The 25263-nt window shown below is 38.8% G+C and overlaps 1 protein-coding gene across 2 annotated transcripts in view; it reads right to left on the reverse strand.

Moving 5' to 3' along the window:
• The window catches only part of ulk4 (unc-51 like kinase 4), a 129240-nt gene that overhangs the window by 98753 nt on the left and 5224 nt on the right, over window positions 1-25263 (reverse strand). For both annotated transcript variants that reach the window (XM_041792526.1, XM_041792525.1), the window contains exons 11-19: window positions 24017-24086; window positions 23526-23592; window positions 23147-23239; window positions 22854-22914; window positions 22031-22224; window positions 21180-21226; window positions 20749-20827; window positions 12081-12188; window positions 4167-4250 (exon numbers count right to left, since the gene is read on the reverse strand). In XM_041792526.1, the coding sequence (XP_041648460.1) occupies window positions 4167-4250; window positions 12081-12188; window positions 20749-20827; window positions 21180-21226; window positions 22031-22224; window positions 22854-22914; window positions 23147-23239; window positions 23526-23592; window positions 24017-24086 (803 nt within the window). The remainder of the gene's footprint in view (window positions 1-4166; window positions 4251-12080; window positions 12189-20748; window positions 20828-21179; window positions 21227-22030; window positions 22225-22853; window positions 22915-23146; window positions 23240-23525; window positions 23593-24016; window positions 24087-25263) is intronic.

Raw genomic sequence — 25263 nt, forward strand, 5'->3', positions numbered from 1 at the left:
TGGTGCACAGTCATGTTGGAACAGCAAGGGGCCATCCCCAAACTGTTCCCACAAAGTTGGGAGCATGGAATTCTCCAAAATCTCTTGGTATGCTGAAGCATTCAGAGTTCCTTTCACTGGAACTAAGGGGCCAAGCCCAGCTCCTGAAAAATAACCCCACACAATAATCCCCCCTCCACCAGTGCAGTCAGACAAGTATTGTTCTCCTGGCAACCCCCAAACCTAGACTCATCCATCAGATTGCCAAATTAAGACGTGCGATATGTCACTCCAGAGAACGCGTCTCCACTGCTCTAGAGTCCAGTGGCGGCGTGCTTTACACCACTGCATCCAATGCTCTGCATTGCACTTGGATGCAGCTGCTCGGCCATGGAAACCCATTACATGAAGCTCTCTACACACTGTTCTTGAGCTAATCTGAAGGCCACATGAAGTTTGGAGGTCTGTAGTGATTGACTCTGCAGAAAGTTGGCATCCTCTGGGCGCTATGCGCCTCAGCATCTGCTGGCCCTGCTCCGTCATTTCACTTGGCCTACCACTTCGTGGCTGAGTTGCTGTCATTCCCTATTGCTTCCTCTTTGTTATAATACCACTGACAGTTGACTGTGGAATATTTAGGAGCAAGGAAATTTCACAACTGCACTTGTTGCACAGGTGGCATCCTATCACAGTACCATGCTGGAATTAACTGAGCTCCTGAGAGCGACCCATTCTTTCACAAATGTTTGTAGAAACAGTCTGCATGCCTAGGTGCTTGATTTTATACACCTGTGGCCATGGAAGTGATTGGAACACCTGATTTCAATTATATGGATGGGTGAGTGAATACTTCTGGCAATATAGTGTATCTAATATTGTGTTGGTTATTATATATAATTATTTATTGCTGTTATTTTTATTGACTTAAGACCTGCCTAAACTCCACCTCTTTATCTACTAAGTTGACTGAAAGTTATTGAAAGACTGCACCTCAAACATGGTGACCACCACTGACTGGCTACATAAGACAGCTTCAGAAACCAAATAGCTGGCATCACTCAGACTTTGGCCACTACTTTATACACTTTATGGTAAAGGCCTGCGAAGAGCACAAGGTGGCACAGAGAAAGTCATTTGTTCAGCCTTGTTAGAGGGGTGTTGCTGGAAGTTCAGTGATTAAGTGTTGAGCTGGAATGCAAGTGGATAAGTTGCTGAGATAGACAAGCTTGGTTCAGACATGACAGACTGTAGGAAAATGCTTGGCCTCCTCCTACTTATATCAGTTAAAGTAGCACAGTTAATGTGGATATTTTATCATATATTTTCGTCTCACAACTTTTTAAAGAAATTTAATGAAAGTAATGAATTAACAGCTTTGTTTGTGAAAAGGGCTACATAGTCTTAAAACTTGCTTGGACAAGATTTTTTTTTTTTTTCAAATTTTCCTATACTTGTTTCAGGTTTTTTCTTCATCATTTGATTCAATGTTATTATACTTAACCAGTACAGTTTTATGGTTGTCTGTAGATGTATAGCAGGCTGTGGTATAGTATGACCACCTTGTTAACTCCAGAAGGTGTTGTGCCCATGAGTCAAAGTTAGACTATTTAGACAGCTCAGTAATATAATAATAAATAAACTTATGCATCCCCAGGAAAAACAGCCAGTCAGGGAGCAGGAGACGGAGAGACAGAGGAGAGAGAATGGAAAAAGGAGGATGAGGTGGAGAGATAGGAAAAGAGAGGGAGGTAGGGTCTGGGGATGAGTGTCTGGTCCCTAAGGCTGTGTGGTGTGTTTCTGTGCTTGTGTGTTTCAGTCAGCCTACTCTCACAGCTCAATAATGATAAATAAGTCAACCTCCCCTCTCCTCCCCAAAACCCCTCATGCTCCTGTCACACACACCCCTCTTCTGTTCATCTACCCCCCTTCCTCCTCTTACACTCCCTGTGGTAATGAAGCAACAGTAGGTACTAGCTGACAAGTGTGCAGACCAGAGTTTCATCTATATTCAATCTGCTAGTGGGCTACCACCACCACAGAGACCCCCTCCAACTGTGAGTCACAAAACAACATCCATACATCTCCCTTGCTCCCTTTTCCTGTTTACTGTGACCTTTAAGTCTCACCCTTATCAAAATTATGCCTGTTCAGTTATGGCCAACTAGGTTGGGATAAAGAAGAGCCACACAGAAGAGTAACTACTGTCAATCATGGGATACCTAGACACTAGCTCAGTTTGATGTAAAATCAACCACAGATTTAATTAAATAAGTGAAGCCAATGTCAAACCCTTGGGACAATGTGTACAGTAAAAATAGAGGAAACTTACTCTGTTTTCACACATGCACTCTGGAAAATTCCTATAAAATTTCAGGACAGCCTGGCTGTGAAATCTTCCTGTTGCTCACCCAAATACAATATATCCCTTACTGCATGGACAGAAGCAAGGTGGTTGCGATGAAGGTCTCAGGAGGTTAGACATGACATAAAAGGTTCTGTGAAAATCTAAGCTTCCAGACCAAGGGTCCAACAGTATAATGATCATTTATGACTTGGTGTCAATGTGACATGCAACTGTAAGTATTCACCTTACCAACAAGAAGAGAAACGAAAACCTAGATAGTGGGAAGCAAAGGACCCTTTGATGTGTTTTAGTTTTTTTTTTTTTTTTTCTGTTTTACTTTTGCTTGTTGAACAGTGATCTCTGCTGGGGTTTTTGGTCATATTTCTGTCGGGTTTTTGTTGTTTTGATGTGAGATACATTTGCACAATGTGTGAAATTATCCAGTGAATAAGAGTTCTCACCTGTGACATTAGGTGTTCCAAAAAAACACAGAGTATTCTTTATCAATTTGTCTTGCTATGTGGTTGACTCTTTGCTTTGTTCCTGCCAGAGGAGGCCAAAGTTGCCACAGATTTTCAAGAGTTCAGCACTTCTATTAAATTGTAAAATGTCTTAAACTTTCAAAATTGTAGTTTAACTGTATGTAGTATGGACAACTATGGACACTTTTTAAGTGCTAAATTTTACTCTGTGAGTTTAATCAACAGTGTGTATTTTGTTGTGTATTTTACTTTATTATAGAGGTGTGGCTTATCCTGAACAACCTGGTTGGAAGTCTATTCTCTTGTTCTTCTTGCCAATAAAGAAAGATCATTTTTTACTGCACAACTCCTCAGTAGCTCCTCAGTACTCAGTACTTAAAGTAAACTTTAAATTAAATACTTTCTACTTTTACTTGAGTAAATTATTAGACCAGTACTTTTACTTAAGAAATTTTTAACCAGAGTAACTTTAATTTTACATGAATAGAATAGTTGTGTACTTTTTCCACCTCTGGTCACAGGATTGATTATCGGTCTTGGCGTATGTTTGCTGCATGTCTTCCCCCACTCTCTCCCTCTATATTTCCTGTCTCTCTTCAGCTGTTCTATTAAATAAAGATAAACACGCCTTCATTTAAAATAATCTTTTAAATAAATCCTGATGTGATTACAAATCAGCTCACACTGAATTCTTACCAAGATTCAACTAGCAAACTTGCATAAAATGCCAGGCAAAATCTGATTAAGAATTTGACTGTCTGCATTCCCACATGCGGATGACTTAGAAAATTTCAGGACATTTACAGAAGTTTTGTGTATGTGTGAACAACTTCTTACAGGTGGAGTTAACCCAAAACAAGGTATAGTCAATCTTAGGAAAAGTTCTATCTCTGGAGATACATTTTGGTTGTTTCGTTCAGAGTTAAATTATCCATAGTCCTAATGTATTATGGTTTGGTGACAGCGGAAGCAGAATTAATTAGAAATACAGAGAAGAAACAAAGAAAGTGAGAACTCTAGCAAACAGGAAAGAGTTATCCATATTTTTCCTTGTATTTCTGCTCCTTCTACTGTATGTGTGTCTGGAGGGTCCTAATTGCTGCTGAGGTCAGGCTGCTGAGCAGTAAAGGGCTGTGTTTGATGCAGGTAAGAGTGTGTGTGCGGCATGTGTGTGTGACTGCTCTGCATGCCCTTGACTTGCAGCTGGCAAACAATGCTTTAGGCCCCCACAGCTGCCTCATCATTACTGTTCACAGGGATCCCCTGCCACACACATACACACAGTGAGAGAGACTTAGTCACAGCTACACAGGCACAGACACAAAAAACAGACACACGCAGACATACACAGAGACACTCACCCCTTCCCGCAGGCTCCTCATTAAGCCAGTGTAGGCGGCAGCGGGAACGAACCACAGTCCCTCTGGGGAACCTCTCTTCTTCTCCTGATAGAGAGACATAGAAAAGACAGGGAGATAGGGGTGAGAGGAGAGAGGAGGTGGGGGTACGGTTTGGGGGGTGGGGGCAGTAGAGGAGCAGAGCAGGAGTGAGAGTAAGGCACAGAGATAACGTGGAGATACAAGAAGAGAACAGTAAAGAAAAGGGCAAGAAAGGGCCAAGTCAGGAGGGAGAAGGGGAATAAGGAGCCATGACATCTTGATTACTTGTGCCTGTATATGAACATGCTTTCATAACTCTTTAAAATCAACTGTTTATTTTATTCATCAAATATTTATTATACTGAAAAACAGAGCATGGATAGGCATTGTGCATATCTTATTGACTTTTATCAGTTTGTTTCTTATTTCATGTATTTGACCTTTTCATTTCTATGTAATAAGAGGTAGCAAAAAGGAGAAAAATGTAAACTTTTACCGCAGTTATTAAGGTTTAAATTTAAAAACCACAGAATCTCAAGAAACAAGCATGGTTATCAACCAACCTTTACACTCCCAACTACTTAAGTAAAGTTAGTTACTTAAACAGTTGTAAATTAAGGGTTCTTCAATCTCTGCTCTGACCATGATAAATACTTGTTCTTATCATAATAACACAATACAATACACCCTGTCACACCAGAATAGTGTTCTGTACAACAACTGTCACATTTTTTCAACTAATTTTTTATTTCATTTCCAGGAATCACTAACCAATTCTATTGCTACTTCTTAGGCTCTAGGCAACATCTAACCTTGAGGAAAAAGTCAGCACCGGAGGCTGCTGCTAATCGTTGTCATTGACTGGTGCTGCACAAGAAGAGAGTAGCATAGCAGATGATTTTACCTGGGGACACTTAAAGGGCTGTTTCACATTTTTTAACTGTTTCCCCTGCTTTTTAAACAGGCAAGTGATTCCACCTGTCATTGTAATTTCACACTCTGTTTGTAAGGTTTTCATTAGAACTGCTAAGAATAATATAAGCTACCGCTCATGTTGATCAAGGGTTTCAACAGTATGTGATCCATGATACCACAGAGACTTCCTTGATGGTTTTTATATGGTGGTGAAATTTGAGACATTGCTATCATACTACATTAGATTTTTCACATTTTAGTAGCCTAATGTTTTGTTTCAACCTTGAAACCTAAGTCTGAAGTTCTATGAAGGTTAACGTTTCAGTGGCGATTGTCTTGTTTGTCAGTATGCACAGTATGGGTGATTAGAACCAATAGACTTTCTGCCTGTTCAGTAGTGTTTTGTGACCAGCAGATCCTCAGCTAGTATTGAAGACTTACTTGCTGTTTTATGCCATGTTCATAGAAACAAAAAGACTAATGAACATTGCCTATACAAAAGCTTATATCTTCACAATTTAGCATGAGGTGCCCATCAGCAGAGGAGAGAAAGCACTTACACACGGGAATAAACATAGAATGTTTCCGTGCACTCGCTCTTTGTGCTTTAAAGGTCACGTAATATGCAAAATACACTTTTTCAGGCTTTTCTAACAAAAATATGTGCCCCTCACCTGTCTACAATCCCCCTAAGCATCAGCCCCCCCCCCCAAAACACCTTCTCCACCTTTCAGAAATGTGCTGAAACAGGCCATTCTCAGATTTTCTCCTCATGATGTCATGTGGGGAGTTGGCATCACCCCCAGATCAGCTGACCCTCTCCGCTTGGAGGAAGGTTCCACCCTCCTCTCCTGATCCTGAGAGGAGGATCAGGAGAGCCACATCCATTTCCTGAGGGGGGTGTAGTCAGGGGCGGAATCAGACAGCTCATTCACATTTAAAGCCACAGACACAGAAACAGCTTGTTCTGTGGAGGGCTGAAACAGAGGGGTTTTTAGACATGCAAAAATCCAATACTGGAGTGTTTTTTCAGCAAAAACAAAAAAAAAACAAAAAAACACAGGCATGTTTTTGGGACCTCTGAGGCCATTATAGACCTGTCTTAAAGGGATTAAATATGTGACCTGTAAAGTATCTCTCTGCCAATGGCAGATCTGGCATGTGGGCTGCCCATTTGTATAAGTGCTCTCTCTCTCTCCCTCTCACACTTTCTCACTCTCCATCACGGTCATGTGACTGATTTTGTCATAAAAATAAAATCAGACATCCGTAATAGAAAATGTTGTTTTTTTTTTTATCCTTTTTATGTCTATAACAGTTTTTTAAAGGAACAAAAATAGCTAAAATTGGTGTGGGCAGGACAGATCAGGAGAAAATGACAAATCAGGATAAGGCAACAAAAATGGAAAGGCTGCACCTCTAGTTGTCATCTACACAAGAACAACAAGAAATCAGTAGATATAGAGATTGTATAGAGTCCTAGCAGTGGCACATTTACACAGCATAACGAATAATACATTGAGGTCACTGGTAACAATTGTTAAGATGTGGAAACACCATTAATATGGGGGGGCGGGCTGAGAAAGACTGTTTTGTGTAGAAAATTATTAGTGTCTGAGTCCTACTGGTTAGCTACGTAAGTACACACAGTGATCTGTGCATAGACAGGATAGCAAGGAAGGACCAGAGCTTTTGAGTGGTCTTCTACCTGTAGAAATACGTTGGGCCATACTTTGTCTTTATAGAATTTCAAAGACATTAAAAATCACTCCACTTCCACAGTGCCAATGGGGCATGTAATCTTTGGCCTGCGCATATAGCATAAGGGAAAGAAAGGAATGTTTTTTGTTTTTGATGTTGCTACTGTGATCAGCTGACAAACATTTATACTTATGCTGTTAAACAAAAATTGTCGTCTCCAAGGGGGGGAAAAAATCAACTAATTACCATGTTATTTTTTTGTTAAGAACACTCTAGCCTTGGAGGAAAAGCACTCACTTGTGCAGGAGCTGAAAAGTCAATTTATTAAGAGCTTCTCCAGGACACTGATGAGATTTTCCATGGCTTCAGGAGAGTAATAAGTGTAATCAGGCAAGGTGATTGATTTTTGAAGGTTATCCATCAGTGGTGTAAATAAAATCTTATGCTTCATCTTCTCGGCTGGCTAGATTGAGGTTAACAGAAATAAATTGGGATCACCTTTTCTAATGAAGTCAAACGAGGGCTCCTCCACTCTTTCTCTCCTGTAATTTTCAGGTCTAGGGGTCAATTCACTTTCAATTCAATTTAGTTAGCATGTTAATTTAAACACCATTACCTAATGGCAAGGCACCCAGGTCTGTTCATTTTACTCTAGACTTGTCGTTCTCTCTGTAGTGATAGGAAAATGTCTTGATCTTTCATGCATCTTACATAAGTTTTGTGCTAAATTCTTTTTGACTCATTACCCCTAAAGAAAGCAGTCATTCCTCATTAATTCAGAGGCAGGGAAAGAAAATTCTTCTGAGAATTTACATGCATAGTAAAAAAAAAAAGTTATCTTTAGTATCTTCTAATGGCCCTGTAAGGTGTAAATGTTTTAAGTACAGGGCTATGGGTGGTTTAAATGTGGTTTATGCATAATTTGCTCAGTAAAACCAAAGAGAACAACAGTTAGAGAGCCATGATTTTTTTCAGATATTGATTATAAGCATGAAAGTATATTCTAATGATGATAACATTTAATCAACTAACTAATTTGTCTTTTAATTACAGGTATGGTAGCAAATGTCAGCTAAATTACTCCAGAGCACTGGTTGTTGTGTCTTGTGTCACAGCCTTCTCCATCCATCCATCCATTTTCTATATCACTTATCCTGTGAGGGTTTGCGGGGGCTGGAGCCTATCCCAGCTGTCATTGGGCAAGAGGTGGGGTACACCCTGGACTGGTGATCACCTGAACTGAATACTGTCTAATGAGGTAAAGTATAAAAACCACTGCTGTGGTCATCACTATCCTCTTGCAATAGGACCAGCTGGATGGTACAAAACAGTGCTAGTAGTACCTCAAAAGTAAATGGAATTTTAAAAAATAACTATCAACCATGCCAAAACAGCTGAAAAGAAAAGTGTTCAATTCTGGCTTTACTGGCAGAGGGTTACAGTGAGTGTCAGGTTGCTTCCCTCCTTAAATTTCTAAGAAGGTGGTTCATCAGAACAAGGTCAAGCAGCAGACACTAGGGACAACAAAGCTACAGACCGGCAGAGGGCAAAAATGACTTTCCAGTGACCAGGATGACGGTCACCGAATTCAAATGTCACTCAGCAACCGTTGGATGACATCAAGTGACCTACAAAAAGAATGGCAAACGGTAACTTCAGTGAACTGTATGGGGAGAACAGTGTGGAACAGGCTCCAAGGGGCAGGGCTCAAGTCATGTAAAGCTAGAAAAAAGCCCTTCATCAACAAAAAGCAAAGAAGAGCCAGGCTGAGGTTTGTAAAAGACCATAAGGACTGGACCATAGAGGAATGGAGTAAGGCCATCTTCTCTGATGAGTCCAATTTTCAGCTTTGCTCAGCACCTGGTCGTCTAATGGTTAAATGGAGACTTGGAGAGGCCTACAAGCCACAGTGTCTCGTACCCACTGTGAAAGTTGGGGAAGGGTCAGTGATGATCTGGGGGTGCTTCAGCAAGGTTGGAATTGTGCAGATTTGTCTTTGCGAAGGACGCATGAATCAAGCCACGTACAAGGTTATCCTGGAAGAAAACTTTCTTCCCTCTGCTCTGACATTGCTCCACAACTCTGAGGACTGGCTGTTCCAGCAGGACAATGCTCCATGCCACACAGTTAAGTCAATCAAGCTGTGGATGAAGGACCACCAGATCAAGACCCTGTCATGGCCAGCCCAATCTCCAGATCTGAACCCCACTGAAAACCTCTGGAATGTGATCAAGAGGAAGAAGGATGGTCACAAGCATCAAACAAAGCTGAGCTCCTTAATTTTTGCATCAGGAGAGGCATAAAGTCACCTAACAGCAATGTGAAAGACTGGTGGAGAGCATGCCACAACACATAAAAGCTGTGGTTGAAAAACAGGTTATTCCACCAAATATTGATTTCTGAAATCTTCTTGAATATGAACTTGGTTTCTTTGCATTTTTGGAGGTCTGCAAACGCTGCATCTTTTTGTTATTTTGACCAATTTTCATTTTATGCAAATAAATACTCTAAATGACAATATTTTTATTTGGAATTTTGGAGAAATGTTGTCAATAGTTCACAGAATAAAGCAACACTGTTTATTCTACTCTACATACACATAAATAGTAAAATCAGAGAAAGTGATAATTTTGCAGCGGTCTCTTAATTTTTGCAGAGCTGTATGTTGGCATTTACTGGTGCTGTAGAGCATTTACCATCTGACCCTCAATATGTGAGCACAAAGTTTGAAATCTTACATTTTTTGTAAGAAATGTGCATAGTGACTGCCCTCTACAGATTGAAACCAGATTACGCCAGCTGAATTTTTCTATTAGCTGAGCTGGTACCATCTGACATCATCAGCCATTTTAGAACCAAGTCACCCAGTAAATATTCATGTTTATGCTTTAAAAGCTCAAACTTTCACTCTGGGACTCATTTCCAAATTGTTCTGTTCTCAGTAGTGATGCATGATAAGTATTTTTTTGAACAGGTACTGATAAATGATAATTTTCTACTCCTGATGCTCGATAACCGATAAGAACCGATAATTTTTTCTCAATTGTTGATTTAAAAAAAGAAGTTTGTTTGATGTATTCATGCACATCTGTGGGTAAGAAGGGGGTTAATATGTAGTGACCAAAGACCTCTATAGTGAATTCTAACTGACATCACTCCTGTTTACATCAAAAAACGAAGAACTATTCTGACTTTACAACTGTTATTTTTTTAGTTAAACATTTGTGTACCAAAGTAAATCATACACAAACAACTGACAGACGTCTTCCCTTGAAATTAACCTTTTGGCTCTAGCAAACTTTCGGCGGTTACAGATGCCTGCTGAATCAACACTCTGCCTAGCTCTGGCTTGGTCCTAATGCCCACGGCTACTGCCGCTTCATTTCAACATCGTTAGGATGAAGACTTTTAAGTGATTTATAAGATCTGTTGTGTTAAACTTCTTGTGTAAGGACTTATTTCCTCTCTTTGGGATCTTTGAGGGGCAAATTTTACAAACACTGTCGTGTTATCCTCCCCATAAACACCGAATAATTCCACCGTTTTTTTAGCCTCTTAGCGATAATGCTGCTGCTTCTTCTTCTCTGGTGTTTAACAGCAGGTCATGTACCGCAGCGCCACCTACTGTTTCGGAATGTGTAGTTTTGTTAGAAAGAGAACAAACGCCTTTATTATCAGTGGATTTTATCGGTTTATATTTTATTATGGGGATAATAAAAATATGTAAAATATGTGCAATATCAGCCAATAATTTATTGGTGCTAATAATTATTGTGCATCCCTAGTTTTCAGGCATCCAAAACACTGTTCTCCTGTAGAGAGACAGCCAAAATGCAACAAAAGTTTTGCGTTTTCACCTGAAACCGCTGTAAACAGGGCCTAAGTTCCACTCTATTAAGCTCCGTCTGGATCTGTTTGTGTTTACAAATGCCAAGCAACAATGAACTTTTAGTTGGCTGTTTCATTTAAATGCATCCTTTAGTTGTAAAATATTCTAAAGGTGTTCTTCAGGCTCCTTTTTTTTATTTCAAGGGTAGATGAACTTCCGCCAGAACTCCGGGGTTTAGTCAGCCTTTTTAAATGCTTGATAGAAAACAGTTGTCACGAGGGGGTCTGTAGCCTGGCAATAAGTTTGCTGTCCATACATGCGGGTCCCATGCACAGAGGCTGTGGTCCTAAAATTGAGCAGAGTGGGTTTGAATCCAAACTGTGTCTCCTTTCGCTCAAATAAAGGCATATGTAAAGCTCCAAAATAAATCTTTTACAAAAGGAAGAAGAAAAGAAAGGCCCAGAAATCTGATTTTCCCACTGATTTTATGTGTGGTTTGCTAAAATCTTGTAAATATTTCCTATAGCAGTCCCTCTTTCCTGTGTGTGTACATAAACACAATCTGGTGTTAGCTAACAGCCTTGAATCTGTAAATAGGAATCAAACATTGTGGTTCATGGAGCCACACAACACAATTCAAGCCAATCAGTAACAGGAAGTGTGTGAACATTGCACACAGACCTCTGCCTCTGCCAGCTATTCTTCTTCTGTAACACTCTCACCCATGAACAGAGCTACGCCAAATACAGCAATGAAAAAATCTTCCCCAAGTCCTGCTTACTTCCCCTGGAAAAAAACAAAGCGCTAGTTTTTTTACCATATTGCATAATATTACCCATAAATATGAGTGACTGATCTTCTGAGGGCACACAAAAAGAAGATTTTTTGGCTGCAATATGGACTTAAAATTTTAACAAACTTTCTACAGATTTAGCAAACCCCATCTTACTGTGACTTTCAAAGCAAAATACCAAATTCCAAAACCTTATTCTGACTCGAAAAGCCCTCGGAGAGCGCAGACATCTGCCATTAGCCCTATCTCCCAATAGTGAAGAATCCTTCAAAAAAATTCCTGGATCCAGACAGTGATCCGGATCACTCCCAAAATCTAATCAGTTCTTCTTTATGCCATTTCTGACATTTCCTGAAAATTTCATCAAAATCTGTCCATGACTTTTTGAGTTATGTTGCTAACAAACTAACAAACAGACCCTGCCGATCACATAACCTCCTTGGTGCAGGTAATAAACACAAGGGGTAAAACGCTCGGAGATACATTTAGAAACCCTGTCACAATAGATGAACTTGTTAATAATTGCTACAGAATACTGGGCTGTTAAAAATTTTCCATGGATTGCATAGGATAAGTTTGGATCATAAACTGCAGAAGCCTTACAGTCTCTTTATATTGTTATTATTGTATATTATTTATTATATTATGCAGATGGTACCTGAGAGGCAATGAGGTAGAGGAACTCCCCTAGTGGCGGCAGCAGGAACTGTTTCACTCTACTGTTCCGCAGGTTCTCCCTCAGCAGATCCGTTATTGTGGACACAACCTGGAAAGAGAGATTATGTTAAATCATGGCAGCCATTTTTAAACCATTTATAGAAGACATCAATGAAAAAATACATAATTAAATAAAGAAATAACAGTAGAATCTAGATACTCAATTGATCTAAAATTTTCAGCCAAATCAGCAAACTTCCCCAGAGTTCACAGCTCTCAAAGAAGGTGTCATTAACATAAAACTAAACTCAGTATTGTGATTTCAAAATATAGATAAATATATGGAAGATAATTGAAACTTATTAGATACAATAAATGTCCACTAACATGTCTATGCTTGACAATGAAGGAATCACATATTCTTATGAACTGTTTAAATTGTATTGCTCTTATTCTGTTGTTGTTATTACTATTGTGGTCATGTGATTTTATTATCATCACTTTTTTATTCGCTGAATATTATATCTTTGTAAAGCACTTTGTGACTTTTGTCTATGAAAAGTCCTATATAAATAAAGTTTATTTCCTTATTTATGCTGTCTACTCTAGCTTAAATTAATTAGAAGTAGCTTATGTTTTGGTTGTTGCATTTCATTACAGGAGAAATAACCTTAAAACAAAAAGTTAGGCAATCTGTGTTTGGTACATTATTTCTTTGTTGTTACAATGCTTCTTGGTAATAGATCTTATACCTTCTGAAAGCCTGTTTGTTACCCTTTTAAATGGTGCCACATTTGTAAGGATCATGCATTTGTGGGATGAGCAGCAGAGCTAAGTATGTGGGTTGCGCCCATGAAAAATGTCCCAAATCTTCTCTGCCAATGCCAAACAGCTGATTCTGCCATTGACTCTTGTTTGGTTTTTTGTGGATTGGATGATTGAAGTTTTAAGAAACAAGACATTTTGACAGTTTAACAATGTATTCCTTTAACAACCAGGAGCCTCGGTAGTGTGTGGAAGAACCATACACAGCCACCACAGCCTGGCTCCTCCTCCTCATGCTGGTCACCAGCCTGGTCACACACTGCTGTGGGATGGCATCCCATTCTTCAACCAGCATTTGTCGCAAGTCAGCCAACGTGGTTGTATTGGTCACTCTGGCACGAACAGCACACCCTAGCTGATCCCTCAAGTGTTCAATGGGGTTAAAGTCAGGACTGCTGGCAGGCCATTCCATCCTCTCCACTCCCAAATTCTGGAGGTAGTCTCTGATAAACCCCGCTCTGTGGGGGCGAGTGTTGTCATCTTGGAGGATAGAGTTCTTGCTGACAGGGTGAAAAAACAGTATTCTTGGGGTGTTGTCTTCTTGGGACGCCCACTTCATGGCCTGTCTCTGACATTCCCCGTTATATGGAACTTGGCCTTCAGTTTGGAGATGGTACTAGGGATCACTCCAAACAATGCCGCAACTTGGTTTTGTGGAACACCAGCTTGATGTTGCCAACGGGCCCTACCCAGATCAGTCAAACGTGGCATGCCGCTTCTTGAAGCAGACATCTACTGACCACTGTAGCAGGACCCATGCTCACAGGTGCTGCCAATCAGGCACCTGATTGGCAGCACCTGGGAGTACCAGAAGCTCAAAACAAGAGTCAATAGCAACAGCAAAATAAGCTGTTTGGCACTGGCAGAGAAGATATGGCACATTTTTCATGGGTGCAACCCACATACTCAGCTCTGCTGCTCATCCCACAAATGCATGATCCTTACAAATGTGGTATCATTTAAAAAGGTAATAAACAGGCTTTCCAACGGTATAAGATTTATTACCAAGAAGCATTGTTACAACGAAGAAATAATGTACCAAACACAAATTGCCTTACTTTTTGTTTTAAGTTTATATTGTATCTATGAAACACATCAAAAAGCAAACAGCACTTCAAGTGAATAATAAACTTTGGATGACCTTCTCTGTATCATTACACCTTTAAAACAGAATGAATGAAAATGTGTGCTCTTTAAATAGCTGAGAGTCTATGACTGCTCCGATTAGGAAAGTTCCTCTTCACTATGTCTGGTCTATTTCCATTTTATGAGCTTTTTTTTGTTGGGTTATGCTTGCTTCAGTGTGTCTTCGTATGCTCTCTGACGATTTTGTTTTAACTTTGAGCTATTTTATTACTTCCCAACTTTTCATCAAGAATCAAGAAGATATTCTGTGTATAAAATCTCGCTTGTTGAGATTACCTTATGGTATAAACTTTTAGTCTATGATCAAAAAAGTGAGCAACTTCAATCGTTTAAGGGCAAAAGAAGAAAGTTAAAAGGGGGGAGTAAAGGGAAAGGAAGTTAAATAAATGAAAAGAAAGGGTGAATGTACTTAAAGAGTCAAACAGATAAATGGAGAGCGAAAGATGTAAAGAAAAGGACGACCTGTCCTAGAATGGTTTGAACGACGTAGAAAGAAATTATATACAGAAAAACACTGGGCAGCTGTGATAAAAATCTCACTGACAACCACTAAAATGCAAACACACACAACATATTATAATGGAGACACATACTTGTATTTAAAACATACAGGTATATTCTGAGCAATATAACGATGCAAACACAGGTAAACAAACTCATGCAATCACTCCCAGATATGCACACCTCACTCCCATACACAAACACACACAGTTAAGTATATGCAGAGACAGGCTTCCTGGCTGGCTGCTTCCTGGCATTAGCATTACTGCCAGCTTCCCCCCTCTGTGATCTGATGCAAGTTCTGCCTCTCTCCTCCATCTCTCCCTCATCACTTTTTCTTTTTCCACTGCTCTCTGTTCTTGCTATCGCTTTCCCCTTCCTATTGTTCTTTTTCTGTCTTTTCTCTTTCTACTTTACTTTGAACTGCCCTCTATGTATGTATCACATACTCTCTTCTGTCTCACCTTCTGTGTCTCTCTTTCTCATAGAGAGAAGTGGCAATGGTCTGTTTTTGTGTCCTCTCTTTACATATCTCCCCTTGGCCAGAAGTGATACCTTCCTGTTATTTCTGCCCATGGTAAAACCGCCTGCTGAGCTATCAATGAGCATATGGAGGCACTAGCTTGGCACTGAAGTCATGGGCAGGTCTGAACATTGTTGTCAGGACACATTGAGAACCTTTAGAAGCCTACACTTTTGAGTTGACCTTGCCTGAACCACAACTATAGGCATACACATGAGCTGTAGATGCTCCTTTCGATTACTGGCCTCTTGCAAACATGATTAATCTGCATTCTTCTCTCCCACTGGAGCTGGTCATGCAGCTGCTCTCACGCAGAGGCAGCTGAAAGGAAGCCCTGTGTACAGAGCCAGAGTCAAAAAAGCTACACTTCACCACTACACAAACACACAGCAACACACACATTATCATTATCTCAGCATCAACAGCTCAGCTCAGATAATGCATATGAATGCACACAATTGATATTAACATGTGCACTTAATTAACATCCATAAACAGCATTAGTGGCATAGGGAATAAAAAGACATCCCAACCCAAATCACAGAGGTTGTTCTCAAACACAAATAAGGCACGTACGAATAATCCCATGGAGTAGTTTCTGTTTTATGTTAACCCTAAAGAAGATCAGATTATTAAAGAATGATTTCTAAGTGCAGGCTGGGGGGTTTATAGCTCCAATAAAAATTTAAATCAATGACCTTAACCTAATACAACACTTGTCTCTGCAAAGGTTGTGGTAATTTTAGATTTCTATTTGTTTAATTTTTATTGTTTATTTTTTAAATGTAGTTATTTTTTTGATTTAGTTTTTACTACCTGATCAATTGTTTAGTTTTTTATAGGAATTTTTTTGTTCTTGTTTAACTGTAACTAGTATAAGTATTTCTTTTAGCTTTCAGTAATATAGGACACTTGTCAAGGGCAAGACCCACAAGTGCTAAAACAAAAAAAAGTAAAATCCCTCAATTTTTAATTATATTCAAATACGCTACTCTTCATTCCCTGTTTAAATTATCCAAATTATATATCTGAATGCAACTTAAGATCTTAAACTACCATTGAGTGAAGCCTTGACCAGTAAATGGGGAAAAGGATGGGTGTCCAAACATATTAACTTTAACATTAGAAATAGGTATGATTACTGGACATGAAGATCATGTGAATTTATGCTATTCATTAATGTGTGCAAAGCAACTCAATGCCACTCCAACATAAGTCCAGAAGTCAGTGCCCTGGAGTCTAAGTTTTAAAAAAAAGTATTAAAGGATACTGTTTAAAAATCAAACAAACAAATTTCTAACTTCTGCAATAAACAGCTCATCCAAAATGTAAATTACTGTGCCTGCGTGGCAAACTATAAAGAATGTGTCAGTCAGCATGCTTGTGTCAAAGACTAGGATAAATCTGAGGAAATTTTGTCCCTGACTCTATTCCATCATACTTTTGGAAACAGACGAAATTTACTTGTTGTAAAGCCTTGTTTAACTCTAGTTTCAGGTAACTACAATTGTTTAACTTTTTTTTAAATTTATTTTTAGTTTTAAAAAACTATGATAACCTTGGTCTCTGCAAAGGTGAGAGAGAGAGAGCACGACTGTACAAAGCAGTCTCAAAGCATTACTGTTAGGAGTAACCCTAATATCCCTAAGCACCCTGCTTTCCAATGGAATTTGAATTTTTCTTTTTTATGTTCATGGTAACTCATTACAGATAGTTGTATAGCGACACTGTAGATGCGGCATATTGTCAGCCTGCACTCAAATAAATCAAGTAGTCTATGCCAATACATGCATCAATACAGTTGTTATAGAATAAATAGTAAACTGCAAGAAGGAGCACATGCTTCAGGTCAAAACAAAAAAAAATTGGGATGATAAAGTCTAACCACTGCCAGCAAGACTATAAAGCAAAGATACTGGATGATTTTGGGTTTCTTCAAACACCAAAAGTTGAGCATGAGTAATGAAATATGCAAGATATGCACAAACAAAGTAAAATACTGCAGCAACACAACCAACATCCATCTACACATGACAAGAGACGCCATCCTAATTAGCAGTTAGTTACAGCAGATGGGCCTGCTACAATGGGCCAGTTTGTGCAGTCTCAAACTGCACTGGATGATGCTGTAAAGTCAAATTTCCTTCAACTTTTAAACAGAAATCAGAAGATCACATTTTCATGCATTGCTTGAAGACTTTAAACATGCAGCATGACAAAGACTTCATGCAGCTGATTAAGGAGTGAGTAATACTGTATAATCCCTGCTTGTTTGTTCATTAAAAAACTGCAGGACCAACACTGAATGCACATGTAAAGCAACAAGACATTCTCGCAAATACAAGTTAGCTTATAGTCAAGTGTTATGAGAATATTACTGTATCAAAAACAAAAGCAAAAGAGACAACAGAGATGGCCTTTTCAAGCTTAGGAAATGTTATATTATTTAAATTGCATTCATCAATAGCTCAAGGATTATAAATAAGATACTTTTAAATTCTTTTTGGATATCTAAGGACTTGAATTTAAGTGTTTTAAGTTGTAGGATCCTTAAAACTATGTATTTGCTGTTATCTTCCACAATGTGTGGGACATTTTTATCAGGGTAAGCCTGTTATCCAAAATCAATGCGTATCACCATGTGTATCATACTGTGGCCTCTTCAGCCTGATGCTGATACATAGTTGCTGTGAAAAATACTCAGCTCCAGCATATTGTTAGTTCATCGATAAACAAGGGCAACAAACACACTGCTCAAATCCTTATAGAAAATACAAGTTTCATTTTATAAAATGTGACTGAATCAAACAGTGATAAGAGACATGTAGGATTCTCTGAAAATGTCTTCAGCAGAAAATACTGATGCACTTTAGGTACAACCAGAAGCATGCTTTGGATTTTTTCAAATCAAATTTATTACTTGTCAAATAAATTCTCAAGAGTAGTGTTTTAGCTCTTATTTTCCCTACATGAAATTGTCGCAAATACTCCAAGTAGTGTCTTCCTATCCTGGAGCTAATGCTCCCTGAATGTGTTCCTCGAGATCGCTGTGAGCCTTTAGAATGCATTAAGACTCCATGAAACACCCCGCACAGTGAAAGATTTACCAGCTAAACCGCTGTAAAAGCCACAGAAAACTTTATAAGGGATGATAAGTGAAGGGGAAAATGATATTGAGCTGGTTTTGAAAGCACAGCTTCTCTGTGAGGCAGGAAGAAGCACAAAGCACGAATTAGTGACATTAACCCATAAAATTTTATTCTCTCTTAATTCTATTGGAGACAGGACAAAGAGTGAGTTAAGGACAAAGACAGACAGACTTAAGGAAGAAAAAGTGACAGTAACAGAGACAGACAGGAGTGCATGTGTGTGTGTATGATGGATTTTGGGGAGGGGGGTGTTGATTGAAGCATATAGCAGTAACCATAGTAACTAAGCCCAGCCCTGACACTCCAATCAGCAGGACCGCAGCAGGAGAACCCCTGCTGAGAAAGAAAACACACAAGTATTTGTTGTTTTGCTGGACATCTGCATGTACGCAAACACTCAAAGAGGGAAATACACTATCTCAGACACCCAAAACTACACACCCAGGACCCCTGCTGAGAAGCACAGCAACACGTCTGAAAAAGCCCATGCACACTTTAAAACACAGAAAGAGAGAACCCCTGCTGAGTCTATAGATAGACTCACACAGTCATAGACACAAGCAGACACACAAAGACACACCGGCACAAACGAACAGCTTTGTCCTTTTCTTAACAATTTGTCATCCTACGGTAGCAGCAGGATGTAAGAAGGGTAGCGGAAAAAAATGTTCCGCCATTTGTCTTTAACAACAAGCGCCCTGAAAAACCACTGCTCTGCCAGTGTCGGCCATTTTGTAAATCGCCGTGACGACTCAGTAGCTGTAAGGTGTCAGAACAAGCTAAGACAACCAGGAATGGGAGCGGATGTGGAATCAGAACTCCTGCAGCGAGAACGGATTTGATTCAGATTAAAGGGATGTGAATGAGCAGACAGAGAGACAAAGGGTAGAGACAAGGTACAGAAGAGAGGGAAACAGGGAAAATGATTAAGGTGAAGAAAGACATGACCGAGAGAAGCTCCACATCTTACCTCCATACCAAATGCTTTTGTGCTGAATTAGTTCAGTAGCGCTCTGTTTGAAAGTATGTGAGTGGTAGCTGAGTTGGGTTCAGTCAGTTATCTGTACTGCCCATGAGTGTCTCTGTTCGGGAACATCTGCATAAACTCACCAGTCCTAATACTTCCCAGTTCATCATGTTATTCAGTTACAATTATTACAGCGATCTGACTGGAATGCTAAAAACGAAAGCAGTTTTAGCTTTAAGCATAAAAACACTCCCTGTTTTCATATCAGCATCCTCATAGGCTGGGGTTCTATATATGGTTGTAAACACACGAAACATTTCAGTTCATATAGTGAGGCAAAGAACCTGCTCTTCAGGTAGACCTTTATTCCACATCAAATATAAATGGTCTTCATTAGGGTGAGAATGATTTTTTGGTTGTTTTTGAATTTTGTCATTTGTATCAAGTCTTTGGATGTTCCCTTAAAAAAAATGAATGAAAATGGAAAAATATCAACCAGATTTGAGCAGAATCACAAAGTCTATTTCTGTTTTCTGTTCAATTCTGTGAGCTGCTGAAGAGTTTGTGGGTGAGGTAGAGCAAGCATGTGGGCTGACTGCACAAGCTTTCTTATGTGTTACATCAACAAAACGGTTTTACTGCTACTTTCTTCACATTCAGTGTTATATTCTAATTTCATTAAAACCATAAATGGCAATTTATGGCTTTATTCAGGCAAAAAAATCTTTGTCTTTTTTATTAATTAAAAAACTTTTCTTTTTCAAATAAGGTCCCATGATGGTCTCTTTCTATTAACTATGTATGTAAAACTGAATTTACCAAAAGGGGGTGTATAAGAGAGAGGCAAGGTGATGTTTTAAGAGCCTCTAGTAAAAGAGCTGTCTTAGGGCATTTAATGCCACCTACTGGCGAACACTAGCACTACAGAGTTAGAGTGGAGGGGTCAAGCTATCCACTCCACATCGCTCTGGTGAGAAAAAATATTTCCGCCTACATGTCATCTGGTGATTATCCTCTAAACAGCAGGAATAACCACAAAAATCAGAGTGCACAACACCTAGACTATAAAGAACCCTAGATTTGCATCTTAACCAACTCAGGATTTCCTTTGAATAAAGTAACAACCATTTACACAGTCTTAACATTTAAACTCTTGGTAACTGTGTTTTACAGATGTTTTTACTTTTATTTTACTTGTTAGACGCAAGTGGTGGGCTTCTGCTTGTATGTACTTCCCCCTCATGGTGCAAAATGGTAATGCAGGTTGAAGGTTCTTAAAAAGATAGCAAAGGCTGCAGAGTTCCCCATTAGACAGGGTTTTTTTTTTTGCTTCTAATGTATTTCTGGCCCATAACTAAATGACAATAAAAAGCTAAGTACATTTTACAGTGATTCATGTTTTCCTTAGATATACGAGTCCAGACTGAATAAGACTGACATAAGAATTAAAACAAAAAGGGATCTTGCAGCAGAAAAAAAAATTAGATGAAATAAACTAAAAGTAATAGCGCTGTTAGTATAAACTGTATATGTGTATGTTTGTGTGCTTGTTCCAGACCTCAGATATAGGACTGCTTTCTCCAAGCTGGCTGCAGTGCAGAGCAAGAAGACCCATTACTCTGAGAGCCTTGCTCCTCCTGGAAGAAAGGTATATATTTGTGAAATAAAAACTTGGTGTTGGTTTTGTTTGTATATCAAAATTGGGCCTTCTGAAAAACCTATTTTATATCACTTATCCTAAATCCTAAACTTTATTTATTTAAGGCGTTTTGTCTCTAATGGACAAGACATCTGAAAAGAGACAGGAAACTAAGAGTAGAGGACAACATGTACCAGGAATCCTAGGACCAGTGCATTGAGAACTGTAGCTTCAGTGTGTGGGTGCCTACTCTATCAACTAAGCTAAACTGGTGCCCCTAAATCCTAAACTTTAAAGGAGCACAATGCCCCTCCCTGGCTTATAATGAAATATACACAAAAAATACTTACACATCCCAGTTGGGAGCTTGCCGTAACTGCTGGGTCAATACTGGAAGCTGAATAAAAGAGGGAGGGGAGTGGCAAACAGAGAAAAAGAAGAAAGATGAACAAGATTAAGACTGTAAACTGAAAGAAAATTATATAAAACAAGAAAAACAGGTTTCAGATTCTTTTTGACCTGCTTAATCATGATTACATTTTCTCTGATTATAAAAACCTGTAAAAAACTGTAGTAAGGCACTGTTTTAATATGAATTTAAGTTCCAGTGAGTGGCAGGGTCGGCTGGACACAAGTATTATTAAACCACATTTAATCAGAAATATATGTCCCTAACTTTGAGTTTTCTTACGATAAGATAGAGATAATTTGTCCATTTTAGAGAAAAAGTATGCTACATGTTTTCAAATTCTTTCTGTTCAAAGTCAAAAGAAAAATTTTCATTTTTTGCAATGAATAATTCTGTAGGACTGTTTGTCTGCATTACTGACCAGGCTAATGACTCCCACTTGACTACTGACTAGCTGATAGCAGTGGCAACGACCTGGTGTGTTTTGCATCTTCCTGTTGAAAGTCTTTACTGACAGGTAAAAACAAATGACTGAAATGTTTATATAGGAGGCAAAATTTACTTTCAGGACCAATCAGCTGTCATGAATTATACTGTTGACTTTACATGAAAATTAAAGAAACAAAAATCTATGAAATGTTTCAATTATGATATAGTATTCACACAACAAGAACATCCACTCTGCCAGTTCATGTGGATATTCTCTAAAGATTTAAGATGAATTGATCCATCCTATGGTTAAAACAAAAAACATTTTTAAACAGGGATCTTAAGGGAAAATACATTCCCTACCAATGTTGAGTTAATCAGCCTGTTAGCGACAGCTTCATGGCCACCCACACAGCAGAGGTAGCACAGTAGGTTGAGTTTAGAGCGAGTGGCCTTTGAGGATATAGGAGCGGAGGGATTCTGGTCTTCAAGAGATGAGCAGAGCTGCTGGAGGAAGACTGTCCACTCTTTGTCACTTAGAGACTTCAGCTTCTCAACTAGAGGGGAGAAGAAAGTCATACAACAAGCTGGGACCTAAGACCTTACACCGTGATGCAAGTGCATGCCATTGTCAGATATCACTTCACAACACCCAGTGTTGAACCCTCACTGTCTATACTGCATCCGTTAATATTTACTTTCTTTGACCTGTAAATTTCCCCATGTAATTAAACATCACATCTAGTGGTCATGACAATGGATTAACAGAAGAGCTGTGTTTTGTATTGACAAGTTTTAGACACCAGTGAGTGTTTATTTTCTGTGTTAACACAGGTCAAAGCACATGTGAATAACAGATATGGACATAATTAATGCACCGCTGTCTCCACTTTGAGAAAAACAAGTTGGCTAGCAGTGTTAAAAAAGGCAAAGCAAATTAAGAGATCTTCCTGTAGGACACTCCCAGCACTTTGTAAATCTCACTCCTTGTTCCTTGTTCATGTCGACACAAGTGACAGAAAGGAACATAGAAACAGGACAACAGGTTTAAAGGACACTTGCTTGCATGAAATGCTTTTCAGACATGTTGTTACACTCCGTGGAACCTCTTCACTGTCTGATAAGATACAAATATTATTTTCTATTGACTACAAAAAAGAAAACAAGAAAATTAAATTTAACACACCGGAATATGCTGGGACACAGAGGCTTTTGGGGTCAAATTTCACAGAGGAACCTTTAAGAATCTGGCAAACGAAAAAGAGAAGTCACACAATGAGCCTGAAAATTAATCTTTTGATCTCCATAAAAGTTACAATGTAGCATTGCCCTCATAGTTAGCATCTGTCACTGACTTCAGTGCACAAACACTTTCCTTACAATGACAAATCACTTGGAATCAATTTTTTGTATTGTTTGTTTTTTATGTATTCTAGTCCACAATCTGATACTGCTTCGGTCAGCACTTTATTTCAGTACCTTGGGGTTGTCCATTATTGGTGTAACAGTCAGGTCAGCATCAGTATGAAGAAGGGATTTCAGCTTGGATGTGACATCCATACCAGGATTGGCCTAAGGGATGGGAAGGAAGAGAAAACAGCAGAGGAATAAATGTCAGCTGGAGAAGACAGAAGCATTTACCAGTAACTCCAGCAGATGGAAGCAAAGGGTTACATGCCTTCAAAGTTAAACCTTGAAAAAAATATATTTAAGCCTGTTGAGTTAAAAAAAAAAAAAAAAAAAAGAAGTGACTTTGGTTTGCACACAATTAACCAGTTGCTCATATATTGAATAAGAATGAATCACTCCTCTCTATTGTGGATATCTTTTACAGATGAGAATAAATCGTGCCAGAGACCTGGGGTGCAGGGGTCTGGCTTGGAGAGTCTGAGACACTGCACGTTCTCCTCAAGTTGGCTCGGGAGCTTGAGAAAAAAAAATTTAAAAAAGACAGAATTAAAATATGCAGTAAGTTCCTCATGACTGTAGTTGATATGTATGTACACTAGCCTGATTATAATGCAGCTTTGCATGGGCACAGGTTAGGTGTGCCAATATGATGGAAGCCTCGCACTTATTTCAAAATCAAGTTTCATTTCCTGTAATTTATTGTTCACTTTAAGGTAGAGTATTTGTGTGTTTGTGAGTCCAATAAATGGGTTTGGATGAAGTCCCACATTCAGTATGTCTGTAACACTTTTGAGACTCACATTCTTCTTCAAAAAGAGAAATTAACAGACCATCAATTTGCTTATCGAGAGGAACAAGTACTGTTTCAAAACAGGTATTATCTTTCATGACCCTGACAAACTAGCTAAAAGATTTACCCAAAGTAAACAGGCTGAATACCTGAGCAGAAAAATGGCCTCAGTGTTGTCCTCATCCACTCCACTCTTTGGTCTGAGCTCTGATACTTTATCTGAAGAAGGGAAAACAAACAATACTAAATCAGAATTTTGAGGATTGATATTTACAGTTATATAGGGAAAATGTCTTAGTGGGGTGTTTGCCATGTTATAGTTTTAATCGCCCTGGGGAGATCACTCCCACCAAAAATGTTCAACCAACATTATAGAATGACCATTTCGCTCTAAGGGGGACATATGGATGCTGGCCACCAAAATACCCTCCACAGCATAAATAAGCCCCAAATCCCTTCTCCAACAGGATTAGATAACTTTTTCTCAGCTGTTCCCAGTGTCTGTATGTCTCATATGCACTGCTAGTCAAGGCCACAAATGTGTATGAAACATGCAAGCTGAAGAGTAGCACAACAGCAATTTTCAATCTAGAAAAAAATAACGTTGAAAAACGTGTTTCTCATCAAAGAGAAGATTACTGTCATTATCTTCAGTGTTGTTATTATTGTTATGATCATCGTTAGTAGTAGTAGTAGTAGTAGTAGTATTTTGTTAATTTAGAACATCTTTTGAAAATTGGGATAACCCAAAATCATAATAAAGCAAAGACAAAGATCTATGACAGAAAACTACTGCATCCGTAGAGGTTTTTTTTCCTCTTCTTTCTTCCCCTCCTCTCTTGAACTAATGTTACCCTTTCCCTTTTATCTATAATATTAAATCAAGTAATTCAAAGCCTAGGCTTTCACAACATCACCAAAGAATACAGATGACCACAAAAGCTTCATTTCCCACAAAGCTTCTCAGTATAGATCATGTTACAAGTCTTCTCTTTGCTCTTCCATTTTATATCTGTTAAATATGTTGTATTTAAAAATTTGTTTGAGCCAACATAATATTTTACAAATTTTAATTTCTTCGTCCTTTTGTTGATAATCAGTGAAGTTTCTTACTGCTTCCTTTTTAACAGAAATTTCTTCTGAGCTTGTGTTTACTTTCCCTCTGATGGAAATAGCTTTGAATACTTTTTGATAGGTGATATTAACTCTGCACATGATCTGAACAGTTTTAAAGTCAACCAAGACAGGTTCTCAAAGTTCAGTGTTTTCAGTTTGATGAAGAGTGGGTTTGATGGTTCTTGGTAAGAGGACATGTAAAAAAAAAACTCCCTGTATAAAGTGGTTTGATATTCCAATATGCATAACCAAGTGTACAATCCCCATATACTACACTAAA

This window comes from Cheilinus undulatus, linkage group 8, assembly GCF_018320785.1.
Source record: "Cheilinus undulatus linkage group 8, ASM1832078v1, whole genome shotgun sequence".
Lineage (NCBI taxonomy): Eukaryota > Metazoa > Chordata > Actinopteri > Labriformes > Labridae > Cheilinus > Cheilinus undulatus.